We start from the raw sequence: 17,355 nt of genomic DNA on the forward strand, positions 1-17,355 counted from the left end.
AATATCATGGGATGATGGTTAGATTGTCTCTTGAATGGAAATGGTCATTGCCTGGTATTTGTGTGGCGTGAATGTTATCTGCCAGCTGTTGGCACAAGCCTTGATGTTTTTATTTCCTGAATATATGGTGAATCAGATGTGACAGAGCATTGTCATTATGTTAAAATATGATACATGTCATTTTTACATATTAACAACTTCACTTCTTCTCATGACAGTTCATATATAATTGTTAAATCTTGTAATTGCTGCTGTTTAGTAGAATATCAGAAAATGAATTGTTTTAACTCTTAAGGTACACAAAAGCCACACTACTGACATTGCAACAACAGTTTTCTAATGAAGCATTTTCTTAAGACAGCTGCCCTTTGTCATGAACTTCCAGCATTCCTGAAGCATTTAATTTATTTTCGAACTTGAGCTTTGATGTTAAAACAAGCACTGTCAGTAAAACCAACCGTTACAGTGTTATTAGTCTTATAATTTCTGAACTGTTAAAATCCAGTATTAAATACAAATATTTTAATCAATACTTTTGCTTACCTTATTTTTCCTTTAACCTAGGCCCTGCATTTGTTACACTAACCCATGTATATTATTTTGCCTAACTCTGATTTATATCCATTAAGTATTCATTTCTGAAGAAGGGTCACTAGACCCGAAATGTAAACTCTGCTTTCTCTCCACAAATACTATTTTTCTAGCAATTTGATTTTTTAAAAGTTTTCCAGCCTATCCACTTAAAGGATTTGTCATCATAAAAAAAGAAAACACCATATGTTTAAATTTGTATCTTTGTATTTTTTCGTGCGCCCTCCCGGGACTCATCATCCATTTTTGGAGATGAGGGCACCATACAGGGTTTGATTAGACATTGGTTTGAATTTAGCTTCAGGAAATGTAGCCACAGTGGAAACCATGTAAGAAGCAACCAAGAATGTTCAGGATGCCCACTTGAAATAATGTGTTTACTGGATTGTAATAGGTTTTGGCAGATGAAACTGAGTTACCAGTGAATTCCGCATTTAATTTATCACGATCAGGAAGTTCAGCAGCTTGCAAGTTGTAGTTCTGGACGCGTGCTCGAGTAATATTTGATATTTCTCAACACAATTGATATTGTACTTCTTCTAGTTTTCAGCTCATTCAGAAAGGTCCCATTAGCTGCTATAAATGATCGATGACACTTTGAAGACTGAACATTCTTTATATCATACACACCTAAAGCAGGAATAAACCTTGTCGAAATAACCTGTCGAAATCCTGAATTCTCTCCCTAAAGCGATTGTAAGTGAACCTATAGCACGTAGACCGTCATGGTGCAGGAAGACAGCTCACCATCACCTCCTCAAGGGCAGTGTGGGGTGGGCAATAAATGTTGGCCTTCTATCCAGGGACACCTATATCCCATGATTAAATTTGAAAAATCACTTTAAAGTTACCATTTTGTGCAGAAAATCTGTAAGCAAATTCTAGTTTCAGTTTTGATGATATAATGCTACTGGAAAACTTATTTTCTTTCTCTCGCATTTTTAAAGGTCTGCATAGTTTTCAAACAGAAATAAACATGCAGCTGTCTGAGCTGATAGTATGAACACATTTCAAAAACACCATAGCATTTACATCTGTAAAAACTGTGTGTATATGTATTGACCAGCTCACTGCCTATATCTAGAATTTTTTGTTCTGGTTTCTGCTTTACATTAAGAACAAACAACCCACCTTATTTTCAGTGTTAAATTTTAAACATAGAATCACATTTTGTAGTAGTGGACATTCTTACAAGTTCTGGGTGTAAGTTGGCTCACTGAGTTAGAAGGATCATTTTCAGATGTTTCCTCACCACACTAGGTAACATCATCAGTGAGACTCTGGTGAAGCACTGGTGTTACAGCTTGCTTTCTATTTATGTGTTTAGGTTTCCTTGGGCTGGTGATGTCATTTCCTATAGTGATGCTATTTCCTGTATTGGTGATGCCGTTTCCTGTTCTTTTCTCAGAGGGCGATCGATGGGGTCTAAATTGATGTGTTTGTTGATAGGGTTCCGTTTGGAATGCCATGCTTCTAGGAACTCTTGTGTATGTCTGTTTGGCTTGTCCTAAGATGGATGTGTTGTCCCAATAAAAGTAGTGTCCTTTTTTATCTGTATGAGGAGCGAGTCCAAACTCTCTAATTCTTACAGGTGACTGACTGTTGAAATCTGATTCTGAATGTGGATTTATTGAAATCTACAAGTAGTTCAAACCTTATTTGTATTCTGTTTCTCAGAATTGTGCCACTTCCCGACCATCAAGCTCTTTGACCAGCTCCAGACCTGCTAGTTCACCTGTGACAGGGTCGGAGAGCCTTGCTAAAGATGATGGGTTACAGGTTACAGATGGACTCAACCTGCAAGGCATTTGCAAAATGTCCTTCTATGACAACAGTGTTGTATATGAAAATCCAGCCGCTGAGAATGAGAGTAAGTTTTATTTTATCTGTGTTCTGAGTTGGAACTGTTGTCTATCTATTCACAATATCTGTCAGAAATGTCAAAGAGATTTCAATGTGAGGTGTTCAGAGTATTAACTTAGTGAAAGCAGTCTTCAATATTTGTGAGAAGTGGGAATCAAAAGCTACCAATCTATTTGCCAATTGTTACCGTATACTTGCTATGAGGAGTTATATAAATTGTTTTGTATGAATCATCAGGTAGCAAGGGATAGATAAACTATATACTATTGAGGAGACTGTGGCTGGTCAGATGGTGAGTAATATCAGAGTTCATATCAAAAGAATGAATGGTGTCAGAAATGATAGTCGTACCATCATGAAAGAACTATAGAGCACTTGCAGTGCAGAAAAAGGCAATTCAGCCCATCATGTCTGTGCTGGCTCTCTATAAGAACTGTTCAGCTAATTCCATTCTCCATCTTTTCCCCATAATCCTTTAGTCATTTCTTCTCCAGATAATGTTCCATTTCCCTTTTAAAAGTGACAGTGGAACCTCCCTCTGCCTCACTATCAGGCAGTGTAGATCTTAGGCTCTTGCTCTTTATTTTAATACCACCATTGCTTCTTTTGCCAGTCACCTTAAACCAATTCCTGATCCTTCCATATACGGGAATAGTTTTCCCCATCTACTCTGTCTAGACCCCTTATGATTTTGAATACCGCTATAAAACCATTTCTCAACCTTCTCTTCTTCAAGGTAAATAGCCCCAGTTTCTCCACCTTATCTAGGTATTGATGTTTTTCATTCCTGTGAATCTTTTCTGTACTCTCTCAAATGCCTTCACATTCTTCTAAAGTGTGATGCCCAGACTAGATGCACTGCTCCACTTGAGGCTGAACCAGTGTTTAATGCAGGTGTAACGTCATTTCCTTGCTTTTATAGTCTGTGCCTTTATTTATAAAGTTGAGGATCCATATAATTAGTTAAAACTCCGTTAACTTGCTTTGTCAATATCAGGATTTAAAATAGATATAATCTGAGAGCAACCTGGAAAACACTCATACATAGTTCAATGCAGGAGTCAGAAAGTTGCTGAAGAGATGCTCCACTCCTCTGTGTAGCGCTGTTGCATTCTTTACCAGTAGATTTGATCTTTTCCTTTCGGTGAATGTTTTTGTTCCTGGACCACTTGTTCTGCTTTAAAAATGACTGCAAAAGTTGGGGATGGTTTATTCAGGAGTAAGTGAGTTTTTAAATGAACTGTTGCGCATTGGTTACTGTGATTAACCTCTTTGGCTCTAAAACATGATCACGAGAAATGTGGACCTTGTACTTAAGAAACAAAATATGGTGGAAGCTCTTTGAGTAAGTTGCATACATCTTTTCCTGTCTCTCTCTTTTACTCTTTTACAGTAACTATGCATAATCTCCAAATTTTATTCAAATTTAACTTGCTACCCAGCTTTTAAATCTCATTCATACTCTCAGGTTTGGACTTTACTGTCAAGAAATTGGTCAAGGCTTAAAAATGGTCAAGGGTATTGCAAAATGTAATGAGACTCACCCCTTACTTCTACTGCAGGCATCACCCGAGCTGTGTATTACCTGCTGATTTCCATGTTAGTTGCATGCAGCCCATGTTCTACACTGTATGCGTAGCGATAGATACATGCATCTATCTGATCTTTCATCCTCTGTATGACATTTTTGGAAAGAATAAGAGAGGGAAGGAATGTCCCTTTGGGGAAGGAATAAACACTTTTTAAGTGAAAGAAATTGGCATGTAATGTTGGAATGTGCTTCAACAGAACTTGCACTGCTTAAAACTAGCCTGCACTTCTCAGAGTCAGCCTGAACCTCTTAAAAGGTTGGTGCATTCTAGCTGGCACAGGTACTGGAAGCGAATGCAGAGGAAGATGCGAGCCAGAAGAATGCTGAATTTTGGTACAGTAGAAGAGTTGACAGTACTTTATGTTACTGTGGTGATGTCCTGGTGGAAAGGTAATCAATTCTTTACATAGTGTGGACCACAAGGCCTGCTGGAATGTGCAAAGGCAGTGGCAAAAGGTAGCTATGAAGGTCAGCTGCCAAGCCCTGAGGGCCTGGTTACAAGACATCACTTGAATGTTCCAGGTCACTGAATACATCTTCAGCACTAACCACACAATGGGGTTGAATCTAAACTTGCCTGTCAAATGGACTGGCAAGCCATTCGCTACAGAAAGGATGAACAAGAATAAAACTTGACAACAGCTTACACATCAGAAACATCTGGGCTTCGCAACTCCGAAAAGATTGGGACAGCTAGCCCATGTTCTGGTCAAACAACAGCCTGACACATGGGTACTTAGCAAATCATGCCAGCCTCTCCATCATCATCCCTGGTTAGGTATTGCCCATTGGCAGAGCAGATGGTGGCACAGTGGTATAGAGTCAGGAGGGAGGGTCCCTGGCTGATCCTCAATATTGACTCTGGACACCTTCAAGACTCATGGTATTGTGCTAAACACTGGCAAAGAAACTTCCTGATAAATGCTTAATGTCTTCCTTCACCTGATGTCTCAGTGCACCTCCAGATGGAGTAAATCCTGCACCTTCTTGGTCATTTTCACGGACAGCACACGGACAAAGACTACTGTGCCAGAGTGGGACTCCTGAGACTTATCGGGCTATGGGTAACACAGAGCTGACCACCACAGCACAAATCAGTCCCTGATGAGGTGAAAGGCTGCCACCAGTATAAACAGATAGTTTGTTTTGGCCAAGGGCAGGCTGAGTTCAGATTCTATTACTGCAAGTGATCAGTACAAACATAGTCTTTAGAAAGTCCACCGATCAGCAAGCATGATCACAATCACATCAGGCTCCAGAAGGAAGGAGCACATCTAACTTTAACCCCACAATCTTTCTACAATGTGGAGTGCCTGATTTCCAAAACCTTTCCACATTCCTCCCCTAGTGCACATCATTAATCTGTTTTAAAATATGAGTTGAATTAAGTTTTTGCAAAAGGATGTAAATTGTATGTAAATTGGGATGTATGTAAATTGTATGTAAATAAAGTGAAGAGCCAAAAAAAGTTCAAAACAGCAAATCCTTGTGGAAACTACCAACAAACTCTGACTCAGTGGTTAGCAGCCTGCATTGTGCTCGAGCTAACATTTGATCACCCCTTCCTGATGTCTTCCTTCATGGGTTCGCGTCCTTTCCTTACCCATTCCAGCTCCGAACTGCAATTAAGTGTATGTTCTTGTTTTAACTGAAAACAGAAGGATTTTCCTATTAAAAAATAGTGAAAGTGACTACTCAATGAGGAAGAAAGATTGGAATGCCTCCTGAACCTTCACCATAGAGGTATACGGTATGAAAACGGACCCTTCGGTCCAACTCATTCATGCTGACCAGATATCCTAAACTAATCTAGTCCCATTTGCCAGTGTGTGGAGTTGACCACTGATTTCTGTAAGTTAAGAATAGTAGGTAAAATTTGGCTATCAATCTAAAACTTAACAAAATACATGCAGGAGTAGACTATCAGAGTCTTTGTCTTTGTTTGACCAGTCATTAGGATTTCATGGTTGACCTTCTCCCACATTTCCAACTACATCCTAGTGTACAGCATCTATCCATCCATATCTTCTATAGTGTTGTGTCATGCTTTATTTAGCAGCACACTCACCTCTGCGCTACAAGTTAAAGATCCTAGTCTGCAACCTGAGAACAACGATCTCGGCTGACATTGCAGTGGAGTGCTAAGGGAATGCTGCACTGTTTGAGGCATCATCTTTCAGTTGTAATGTTAAACCAAAGCCCCAGTGACCAACTTGGGTGGATGCCAAAAATCCCACGACATTATTTCAGAGAAAAGCAGAGGAGTTTTTTTCCAGTGAGTTATACAATTCAGTTCACACCACAAAACACGATGATATAATTGTCACATTGCTGCTTGTCAGAGTATGCAGTGTGCAAATTGGCTGCTGTGTTTCTTACATTACAACATTTCAAATGTACATTGGCTGTAAAATGCTTTGAGATGTCTAGAAAAGCATGATTTATAATTACAAGTTGTTTTTTTCTTTATTAATATGCTTGATGACCGAGCATCCACTCTGGATTAGAGCTTTCCAAAGTTTTACGGCCCTCTGAGTGAAGTGGTGTCTCCTCATCTCTCTTGTAGATGGCCAACTCTTTCCTTTTGTGACTGTGAACCTTAATCCAGATACCTCAGCCAAGGAAACATACTCCCACCATCGATTCTATCAAGCACTAAATTAACAATGCAGATGCTTGGAAGATCTTTCTTTACTCGTTATCATGTGTATTGTTTCTTCTGACTGGGGTTTGTATAAAATGCCATTTTATCCTATTTTTACTCATCAATCGCATCCTTTTTAAAAGTTGATTAAAATTCAATTATCATGATCCTCATGTGAGTCGATTTAACTTTATTATCCTCTATTGAGTACAGGAGTTGGGACGTCATGTTGCGGTTGTACAGGACATTGGTTAGGCCACTGTTGGAATATTGCATGCAATTCTGGTCTCCTTCCCATCGGAACGATGTTGTGAAACTTGAAAGGGTTCAGAAAAGATTTACAAGGATGTTGCCAGGGTTGGAGGATCTGAGCGACAGGGAGAGTTTGAACAGGCTGGGGCTGTTTTCCTTGGAGCGTCGGAGGCTGAGGGGTGACCTTATAGAGGTTTACAAAATTATGAGGGGCATGAATAGGATAAATAGGCAAAGTCTTTTCCCTGGGGTCGGGGAGTCCAGAACAAGACGGCATAGGTTTAGGGTGAGAGGGGAAAGATATAAAAGAGACCTAAGGGGCAACCTTTTCATGTAGAGGGTGGTACGTGTATGGGATGAGCTGCCAGAGGGTGTGGTGGAGGCTGGTACAATTGCAACATTTAAGAGGAATTTGGATGGGTATATGAATAGGAAGGGTTTGGAGGGATATGGGCCGGGTGCTGGCAGGTGGGACTAGATTGGGTTGGGATATCTGGTCTGCATGGATAGGTTGGACCGAAGGGTCTGTTTCCATGCTGTACATCTCTATGACTCTATGACTCATTGATCTAAAATCTAAGATGATCATTGCTGCCTTTCTCTAATTTCTTTCTTCAGCCCCTGTGTCTTGATGTATCGAATGCAGCGCTCAAATTGTGGTTTCACTGCTGTGATCAGATTTGTATTTTAAATTCTGTTCTTGTGTCTACTTATTGCGGTGAAATCCAAGTTACAAATATTTCATCTCTTAAATGCCATGTTCCATTACATCTCCTCTAACCTTACACGGTAGTTTTGGATACAACATCTAAGTTACATGAGCGATGGTGAAATTTATGGCAGACCAGACTCAAAGTCCGGTGAGGAGGATCTCAACCTCAGGAGCATCTTGTTCCATCGTTATGCTTTTGACAACGGAGTGGTAAGTGTTTCTCTAGACAGCGGCAAGCTGTCAGTTAAGGGCAATTATTGTTTGTTAAACATGTGATTGATAGCCCAACTCACCTCATTAATATTCAGTGTTCCATTTTACTAAACAAGCTAGACATTGTGAAAATTCACCATGGAAACCAGAGCAGGAACTTGGCAGGTTCAGAACACCACTTGCTCCGTGAAGGACCTCCATGAATCCTATGACCAAGCTGCATCTGGGGGCATGATCAACTGGCACCAGCCATGTGCCCACTCCCCCCCCATCCTCGATTATTGGCATCCAGCATTTGTCAACTCCTCCGGATTATCATGGCACCTTCTCTGATCTAGCTGTTAGTTATGTTAGGAAGTACAGACCTGCATTGCAGGGATGCATCTGTACCTAACATCAAAAGGGACACTCTGTACTCAGCAGGGACAGGCATCCAGCTCAAAGACTGGACAATGCAGCATCTCGGGGTTGCTTGCTTGCTGTTTTTACATGGGCTCACTTAGTGCCTGCCTATTCACAGCCTTACAGCATCCCCGCCCTCCCATTGGCTTTTCCACCAGAGCCAGGGACACTCTGTACAGTTCTATTTGTCTTCTTTGGTACACAGTCACACAGACAGGCTGTTTGTCATGCCTGGGGATCAGCTTGCTGTATGGCACACCGACATGTTAATCTAACAGCACATGCCAACTGCTTGCATGGCAAGCACACCCTTTTCAATTTCATGGCTCCCCCCTCCCCAAATGTTGGGAACTGATGGAGGCCAATCCTCTGTCCAACCAAAGTAGGAGGGGGATGGGGGTTGGTGTGCTGTTATACAATCATAGATTATCACAGTACAGAGCCAGATCCTTTGGCACAATCAGTCCGTGCTGACCATTTGGCTAGGATGACCCTGGTACTGTCAGTGCCGAGGTTTAACTACAGTCAGTTGTCCACTTGGAAGGCTCATGACAAAGGGACCTGTCAGGAAATCCAGGGAAGTGGGGAATGGTGATTCCTGCAGGATCAACAGCAGCAGTCATGGCAATCGTGTATTGTCAGCTGGGGAACTGCAAAGACTGTAGTCAGGAATCTGGGTCGTCTTGGCAAAATAAAATACTGCGGATGCTGGAAATCTGAAACAAAACCAGAAAATTCCGGAGAAGCTCACCAGGTCTGGCAGCATCTGTGAAGGAGAAACAGAGTGAACATTTTGAGTCCCAATGTGACTTTTCTTTAGAACGCTTCTCCAGCATATTCTTTTTTTTGTCTGGTTATGGTCTGTTCATCAAAGTCAGAGATCTGTGGCACACATAGTCCTGGGCGTATTTCTGTCACTGGGGAGGCTACAAGAGTGGTGTGTAAGGATGGTGAGAGATCATTGTCAATGGGGTGAGGGAGTCTAAGCTGAGGGGTTCCAAGCAAAGGCATTTACAGAGATGGGGGTCAAGTACAGTGATGGGGGAATAGAGTATATACACAGCGGCAGAGGGCATTGGAGGATAACAGTGGTGGGGTAAGTGGCAGTAACCACCATCATTGCCTCCCAGGAGGAGTGCAGAAGGGAAGGGTAGTCATCTGTAAGGTGGATGATCAGGGTTGAGGGTCAGGTTCTCCACATCGGGGTATGGGTGGAAATGGACTGTCAGGGGAGAGGGAGATCTGTAGGCTCAGGGTCAGGGGTGGGGGGTGTGGGGTTACCTGGTGACCAGGCAAAACTGACAGTGTTCACGATGAGCTGCGTCCCCTGTCAACACTTGCTGTTCTCTAGAGGTTATTTGCTACTAGACAAAAGCTGGACTGCATCCAGAGTGGGTGGAGTCAGTGTTAGCAGGACGGCTGAAGAAAGCGTGGGATCTGCATTTGCTGGACAGTAGGGCGTAGAAGGAACGAATAGATGAGGCAGCCATTCGCAAACTCCAGCTACGTTCGAATGTGGTGATCATTTCATCACCCATTTGCTATGTATGCAGAGTAAAGGTGCTGGTCAAAGGAGGCAAATTGAACATGGCATCACAATGATGTGAAATTGGAAGCAATGCTGCTAAAATAGGCCAAATCTGACCAAAGGTGAATCATGGTCAGTGTGACTTCCAAGGATTCTGTGGGGCTGCAGACCATCGCTATGTCAAGTTTAACAATGGTCTTTACTGAATGCAGTGAGACATTGAACGGTTGATCTGGGTCTGGAATAAGAAAGGGTTCGTACCCCAGCAGGCATGCCTTTTTTGATATAACGTGCTGGTCACTAAGCTGGCACAGGACTGTTACCCAAATACTGCCTGTGTTCAGGCTGGCACTGAATGAATGATGGAACATGGTTGTCATTATCAGGGTATTGCATGCCTCACTGTCTTTAGAAATGTGTGCAGCCTCCAACTGTGGGCTGTGAATCTGATGACTCTTCTGAGGCTGGTGAACCTGTTTTGCTACTCGTGTCCCCAATGGAGGTTATTCCACTAAGTGCCCTACGCCTTGCAGCTCCAGACAGTTGGACGTGCAGCATCCTAAAAATGAGGTGACATGTTGATCACCGGGGCTACCTTGGATGCAGGAGGACTGGGGCTGGCAGCAGGCAGCCACAGGAGGACCAGAATTTACCGAGCCTGACTACGTTTCCTGAGACACAGTGCTGACTCAGGCTCCATATGTCCTGGACACTGTGCTAGATGCTAGGTAGGAGCTTCAGGACTGCAGAAACTGGAGGCCATTCTCTCCTGGTGCCAGGGAAGGTGACAGCTGTTTTGAACTCCTGTGATGACTGGCTCCTCCTTGCAGTGGCATGTGAGCTGTGGCATCTGCCAGTCGTGCGCTGACAGATACAAATCAGAATGGTGCCCATGGTATGAAAGTGCACAGGTTCATTTTGTTTCTCGATGACGAGGTCAGTGCTGCTGCCTAGGCAGTAGGACTCAGGAACATCGATGGGTTTCACCATCAGCTGCACACACGTGGCACTGAGAGAGCCATATCGTGCAGAGCTTATCAACAGGGTTTCCATTTCGTTAATGTTCAGCTGATCTGTTGTCACTGTTACCATTACCTGCAGGTGTCTCCCCACTAGCCTGCTGGCTGACTCCACTCCTACATTACGTACCTGGTGTGTTTGAGGGTCCTGACACCTTACAAGGAGTACCCAGTGTGACCATTGTACAACTCCCTGACTGATGCAGAGCACAGATAAAATGTTTCCCATGCAGCAATCAGGGGCAAACTGAAGTAATCCACAGGAAGGACACCCATAGGGGAGTCCCATTTAAATGGCAAAGAGCAAGAGTATTCCCTGTGGCTCCATGGCCTGTCCCTGGCCTCCCTTCCTGCTAGACTGTAGGACTTCCTCTGCACCCAGCCTAATTCCTTACTGATTTTGGTGAGGACCTTCTCCTCCAGGAATCCAGTGGCGGCCTGCTGTTGCACAAACTCCAGTTGTCTGAAAAGACACCTCAACCATTGGATTTGAGCAGGAGGCAGTGAGGCCAGTCACAGCTCGTGCTTCCAGGGTTGTTGCCTGACTGTCTGCTACACAATTCAGTTCTTGTGCCTGGATTTGTTCTCAGAGGAAAGACAGAGGTCAACTTATCTCCAGAAAACATTGCAGTAGCTGCAGTAACAAATACAAGGTCTTAGAATTATAGGTACTGAAGATATCAGTACAACAACATTGTATAGTTGAAGTGAAAACAACAAATACTAGAGATCACAACGGTCAGGCAGCACCCATGGAGAGGGTTTTGAGTCTAGATGATTCCTCATCAGAGCTGAAGTGAAGCATGGAGGGGGCAGCATTTAAGACCATAAGAAATAGGAGTGGAAGTAAGGCCACTCCACCATTCAATCATGGCTGATGGGCAATTCAACGCCATTTACCTGCACTCTCCCTGTATCCCTTAATTCCTTGTGAGATTAAGAATTCATCAATCTCTGTCTTGAAGACATTTAACGTCCCAACCTGCACTGTGCTCCAAGGTAATGAATTCCATAGGCCTACCACTCTCTGGCTGAAGAAATGTCTCCTCATTTCTGTGATAAATTGACCCCCCTCAAACTCTAAGGCTGTGCCCACGTTTCCTAGTATCCCTGCATGACGGAAATGAATTCCCAGTGTCCACTCTTTCCAAGCCAAGCATTATCTAATAAGTTTCTATTAGATCTCCCCTCAACCTTCTAAACTCAAATGAATACAATCCCAGGATCATCAGCCATTCATCGTCTGTTAGGCCTACAATGCCAGGGATCATCTGCGTGAATCTCTTTTGGACATGCTCCAGTGCCAGTATGTCCTTCCTGAGGTGTGGGGCCCAAAACTGGACACAGTATTCTAAATGGGGCCTAACCAGAGCTTTATAAAGTCTCAGTAGCACATCACTGCTTTTACATTCCAACTCTCTTGAGATAAATTACATTACAATTGCTTTCTTAACCATGGACTCAACCTGCAAGCCAACCTTTGGAGAATCCTGGACTAGCACTCTCAGATCCCTTTTTACTCTGGCTTTATGAATTTTCTCACCGTTTAGAAAATAGTCCATGCCTGTATTCCTTTTTCCAAAGTGAAAGACCTCGCACTTGCTCACGTTGAATTTCATCAGCCATTTCCTGGACCACTCTCCTAAGCTGTCTAAATCTTTCTGCAGCTTCCCACCTCCTCGGTACTACCTGCCTGTCTGCCTAACTTCGTATCATCGGCGAACTTTGCCAGAATGTCCCCAGCCCCTTCATTCAGATCATTCATATATAAAGTGAACAGTTAATGCCCCAAACCTGAACCGTGTAGGGCACCACTTGTCACCAGCTGTCATTCCAAAAAAGAACCTTTTATCCCAACTCTCTGCCTTTGTCAGACAGCCAATCCTCAATCCATGCCTGTAGCTCACCCCTAACACCATGGGTCCTCAACTTACTCAGCAGCTCCCGTGGGGCACCTTATCAAAGGCCTTTTGGAAGTCTAGGTAGATAGCATCCACTGGGTTTCCCTGGTCTAACCTACTTGTTACCTCTTCAAAGAATTCTAACGACCTCCACTTACTAAATCCATGCTGACTTGTTCTAATCCAATCCTGCACTTCCAAGAATTTAGAAATCTCATCCTTAATGATGGATTGTAGAATTTTACCTACAACCGAGGTTAGGCTAACTGACATATAATTTGTGCTCTAGTTGGCTGGGGGTGGGGTTTGAAGTGTGGGGTGTGGGGTTGAGGTTTACAGTACTGGGAGAGAAAAGATGCCTTTCTCCCCCAGCACTCTACATCCCAACTATAGCATAAATGCTGTCCCCTCCACACTTCACTCCAGCTCTGATGATGAATCATCTCGACTCAAAATGTTAGCTTTCTCTCTCTCTCCATGGATGCTGCCTGACCTGCTGTGATCTCCACCATTTATTGCTTTTAGTACAGATCCCAGCATCTGCAGTAATTTGTTCCGATCTGGTATTATATATTTATTACAGTAAATTTTAAAAGTGTTATTTGATTGAATACAGTGTGGAAACAGGCCCTTCAGCCCAAACCAACTCACAACCCACCCAGACCCATTCTCTTACATTTACCCCTTCACCTAACACTACAGGCAATTTAATGTGGTCAATTCGCCTAATATGCAAATTTTTGGACTGTGGGAGGAAACCCATGCAGACACGGGGAGAACGTGCAAACTCCACATTGTTAGTCACCTGAGGTGGGAATTGAACCCGTGTCTCTGGTGCTGTGAGGCAGCAGTGCTAACCACTCTGCCACCATGTTCTATATCTTCTCCATTCTGAAAGTAGATTTAGGTTCGAAATGAACACAATTTTGAGGTATTTGTAGTTGTAACAATAAAATCATTTTCGTTTGTAAAATTAAACTGGGAGTATTGGGAAGGGGGATAGTTGAGCGAATGCAACCAATGTGAGGCGCCCGCAGAGGGTTCACCTTCAGCTGTCCTGAAACCGATTTCCTTCCCCTGGACCGACTAATCATAGGTTTCCCTTTTTTTTAAAAAGAAATGAATTAAAATAACTTCTGGAAAAACTCAGGAACTCTGCAGCACTTGTGCAGAAAAACTCAAAGTTAGCATTCCGAGATTTGCCGGTGTTGGACTGGGCTGGACAAAGTCAGCATTCCTGCTAATGGGTGGCACGGTGGCACAGTAGTTAGCACTGCTACCTCACAGTGCCAGAGACCTGGGTTCAATTCTCGCCTCAGATATCCACTGAGTGGAGTTTGCATATTCTCCCCGTGTCTGTGTGGGTTTCCTCCCACAATCCAAAAACAATGTGCAGGTTAGATGAATTGGACATACTAAATTGCCCATAGTGTTAGGTGAAGGGGTAAATATAGGGAAGTGGGTTGGTGTGGACTTGTTGGGCTGAAGGGCCTGTTTCCACACTGAAAGTAATCTAAACTGCTTTTTGATGCAGTAAGCATCTGCATAGTATAAAACCAAACATAAGAAAGTCTGAATCTTACATATTTTTTGGCAAAGTCCAAGTTATTTTTAAGAGGGATTTCCTCCATGAGGCATAACACATTTTATCACTGTGAATTAACAAACTCACCTCATTAACAACCATCCTGCCCCTAAGGCATCCATTAACTTCAATTCTAGCCCTACCTCACTGCTTCCTGTTTCCAGAATAACTCGCCACTCAGTGGATATCTGCCAAAAGACTGGCATCCCATGTGCCCATGCCTCCTTTTGTCTGGCCGTAATGCAACCTTACAATCATCGGCAATTGCTGTTGCCCCTCACTGGCAACATCATGGTACAGCAAGCACACTGCCCACAGCACATATACTGCACCTCACCCTCACCCTCACCCTCACCCTCACCCTCACCCTCACTCTCACCCTCACCCTCATTGCTATTTAACCACCACATCACGTAGTTTACCTGTTCGTGGTTACATCTTACAACCCCCTCTAAGTCAGCACGACCCTGTTTCCAATACTCAGCGGAGAGACACAGCTTGTCATTGCCTGGGTAGGGGTCACATACAAGAAAGCAGTCGAACAATTCCTAACATGAGCTTTTATTGGCAGTCGGTAAAAGTAAATGCAAATAAAGCCAATAGAGATTGAAGATTCCTCAGTTTCAACTGTTCTAGGTCACCCTTTCTCACTTTAATTACTCCAAGCAAGTTTTCTTTTTTTTTCTTTTTTCTTTAAGAAAACACCCGAGTGGCCAGAGACAAGCACTGCCCTTCACATCAAAGGGCAATGCTGTGTGATCAAAACAGTGAAGGGGAGGGTAGGGACTAAATCAAAATAGAGTTGGACGGGGAAATAATACACTCCACTCCCTGCGGTGCCCACCTCTCCCTGAACGACTCCAGGGTGTTGGTGGACACCGCGTGCTCCTTCTCCAAGGACACCCGGGCTCTAACGTAACCCCGGAAGAAGGGCAGGCAGTCTGCCCTAACGACCCCCTCCACGGCCCGCTGCCTGGACCTGTTGATGGCCAGTTTGGCCAGGCCCAGGAGCAGACCCACGAGGAGGTCTTCGGACCTGCCCTCCCTCCTCCGTACCGGGTGCCCGAAGATCAGGAGCGTGGGACTGAAGTGCAGCCAAAAGCAGAGGAGAAGGTTTTTGAGAAAATCAAAAAGGGAGTGCAAATGCCCACACCCAATATATACATGGTCCACGGACTCCACAGCGCCACAGAACAAGCAGTTGGGCTGGGAGTCCGCGAACCACCGCAACCTGCGGTTGCAGGGGACTGCTACGTGCAGCACCCTCCACCCCAGATCCCCGAGAGAAAGGGGGAGGACTCCCGCGTAGAGAGCCCTCCACTGGGGATCTCCACCCCCCGGTGGCAAATGGGCACGCCAAGGCGTGTCCAGATGGTGGATGAGGGAGAAGAGGTGGACGGTGTGCAGCAGCAGTCTATATAGGGCCTGCCTTTTTCCCCCTGGAAAGGAACAAAATTAAAATTCCGGAGGCGGCTCAGGTTGTGGGGCACAGTCTCCCGCGGGAAGTACGGGACCTTGGGGCCAATGTGAAATTCCGTCCGGGCTGGGGTGAGCGCGGACAGGATCCCACCGCACACCTGAGCGTCCTCCAACTGGTGCACTACGTCGGGTCCGAGCACCGCCTTTTTTAGGCGTCGGATGGCGGTGGCCACGTACCGGACGTCTACCGCTGCCCTGCTCGCTATGTCCTTCAGCAGCATCCAGCCCAGGCCCCCGGCACCCAGCACGTTCCCGACCCTGGTCACCCTTGCCGCCACGGCCCTCCCCTCCGACACCCACTCGAACCTGCGAGTATGGAGGTGCGCCTCCAAGCAAGTTAAAATGGTGGGGTATCTCAGGGTTGGACAGTGACTCCATCCTACCTCACTGGGTCAGATTTAGCTCCCAGATTGCACTATTTCTACTGAGAGTAAGGGGCCATGTGTGATAGCAAATAAATAGCCTTTTTAGTGTTTAATCAGTTCTTTGAGCTTTAATGATGTGAATATGAATGGTAATTGGCTTCCAACTATTAAAAATCTCACAATGTACTGTGGAAAGATTACCTCCTGCTGTGCCAGGGTTAACCACTTGGCAATATTAAACTTCTCCCTGTCACTTCTGTGTACAATAGAATTGGGTTCCTGTGTTGTTGTGCAATGTTACGTCAGTGGGGGAACGACCTGAATACAGACCGAATACAATGCTGTGTAAAGTGGGCAGGCAGCGAAGGAATGTTGCAAGATTGCCTGAAGTATTAATGACAGGTGAAGGGTACCTAGGCTTGAACATCCAGGCCTGATCTTTTGGGGCAGAGGCAGGGATAGCATTCAGTATCATTACCCAGCCCCCCAAACAAAAACTGAATGCAAATTCAGCAAATTGGGCATGTTCAGCTTAATTTGGAAATCCTAAGGTAGTGATCTCTCACTCCTTGCTTTGACAGGCTACAAAATGGATCCAGAGTCAGTATTCACTGTGAGAATTGAACATTTCTACTCTCACATCACTGTTCTAAAGTGGTCCATTCCAAGTGATTGGCTTTTCAACAGAACTGTGATTGATAACGTTTGACACACTACAGTATTACCACTCTATTAGTAATTAAACACCAGCTTACATTCAATTTGTATTTGTATCTTTGCATTCACTCAATGTGGATGTTCTAGCCTTTTAATTTTCTCCAGGTTCCTGCTTTTAAACTTCCTGTTTGTGAGGCTGTGAAAGTCCTCCATATTGGTTGATTGGCAGCCTGATGACATCACAGCTGCTCTGGCCTGGGATGTCCCCAGTGAAGAATGTTGCAGTCTGTTGTCTTTCACTGCAGTGTGATAGAAGTGAAATCCTTATGTATCGAGAGATTTACTTTGTGTTAAGAGGTGAGCACAAGGCTTCACTACTGACTACCAAATGCTGCATGGAAAATACAAAGTTAAAACAGAATCCTGTAATTAAGCATGTCTTCATAGAATTACACTGGGTTGGAAGATTATTGCATTGTTCCCTAGATAAACGTTCAAGCAAATGGAGTTACAGCACAAATGTATAGTAATATTATCACCATCAGTTGGCGTG

At 44.1% G+C, this 17,355-nt stretch overlaps 1 protein-coding gene across 6 annotated transcripts in view; it reads left to right on the forward strand.

Moving 5' to 3' along the window:
• Positions 1 to 17,355, forward strand: part of LOC140479741 (adhesion G protein-coupled receptor D2) — a 287,369-nt gene that overhangs the window by 162,675 nt on the left and 107,339 nt on the right. For 5 of the 6 annotated variants that reach the window (XM_072573840.1, XM_072573839.1, XM_072573842.1 and 2 more), the window contains one exon: positions 2,269 to 2,461. In XM_072573840.1, the coding sequence (XP_072429941.1) occupies positions 2,269 to 2,461 (193 nt within the window). Of the gene's footprint in view, positions 1 to 2,268; positions 2,462 to 6,611; positions 6,768 to 17,355 lie in introns of those variants that run through there. The other variant, XM_072573843.1, reaches the window with a different exon arrangement.

This window comes from Chiloscyllium punctatum, chromosome 7, assembly GCF_047496795.1.
Source record: "Chiloscyllium punctatum isolate Juve2018m chromosome 7, sChiPun1.3, whole genome shotgun sequence".
In the NCBI taxonomy this organism is placed as follows: Eukaryota; Metazoa; Chordata; class Chondrichthyes; order Orectolobiformes; family Hemiscylliidae; genus Chiloscyllium; species Chiloscyllium punctatum.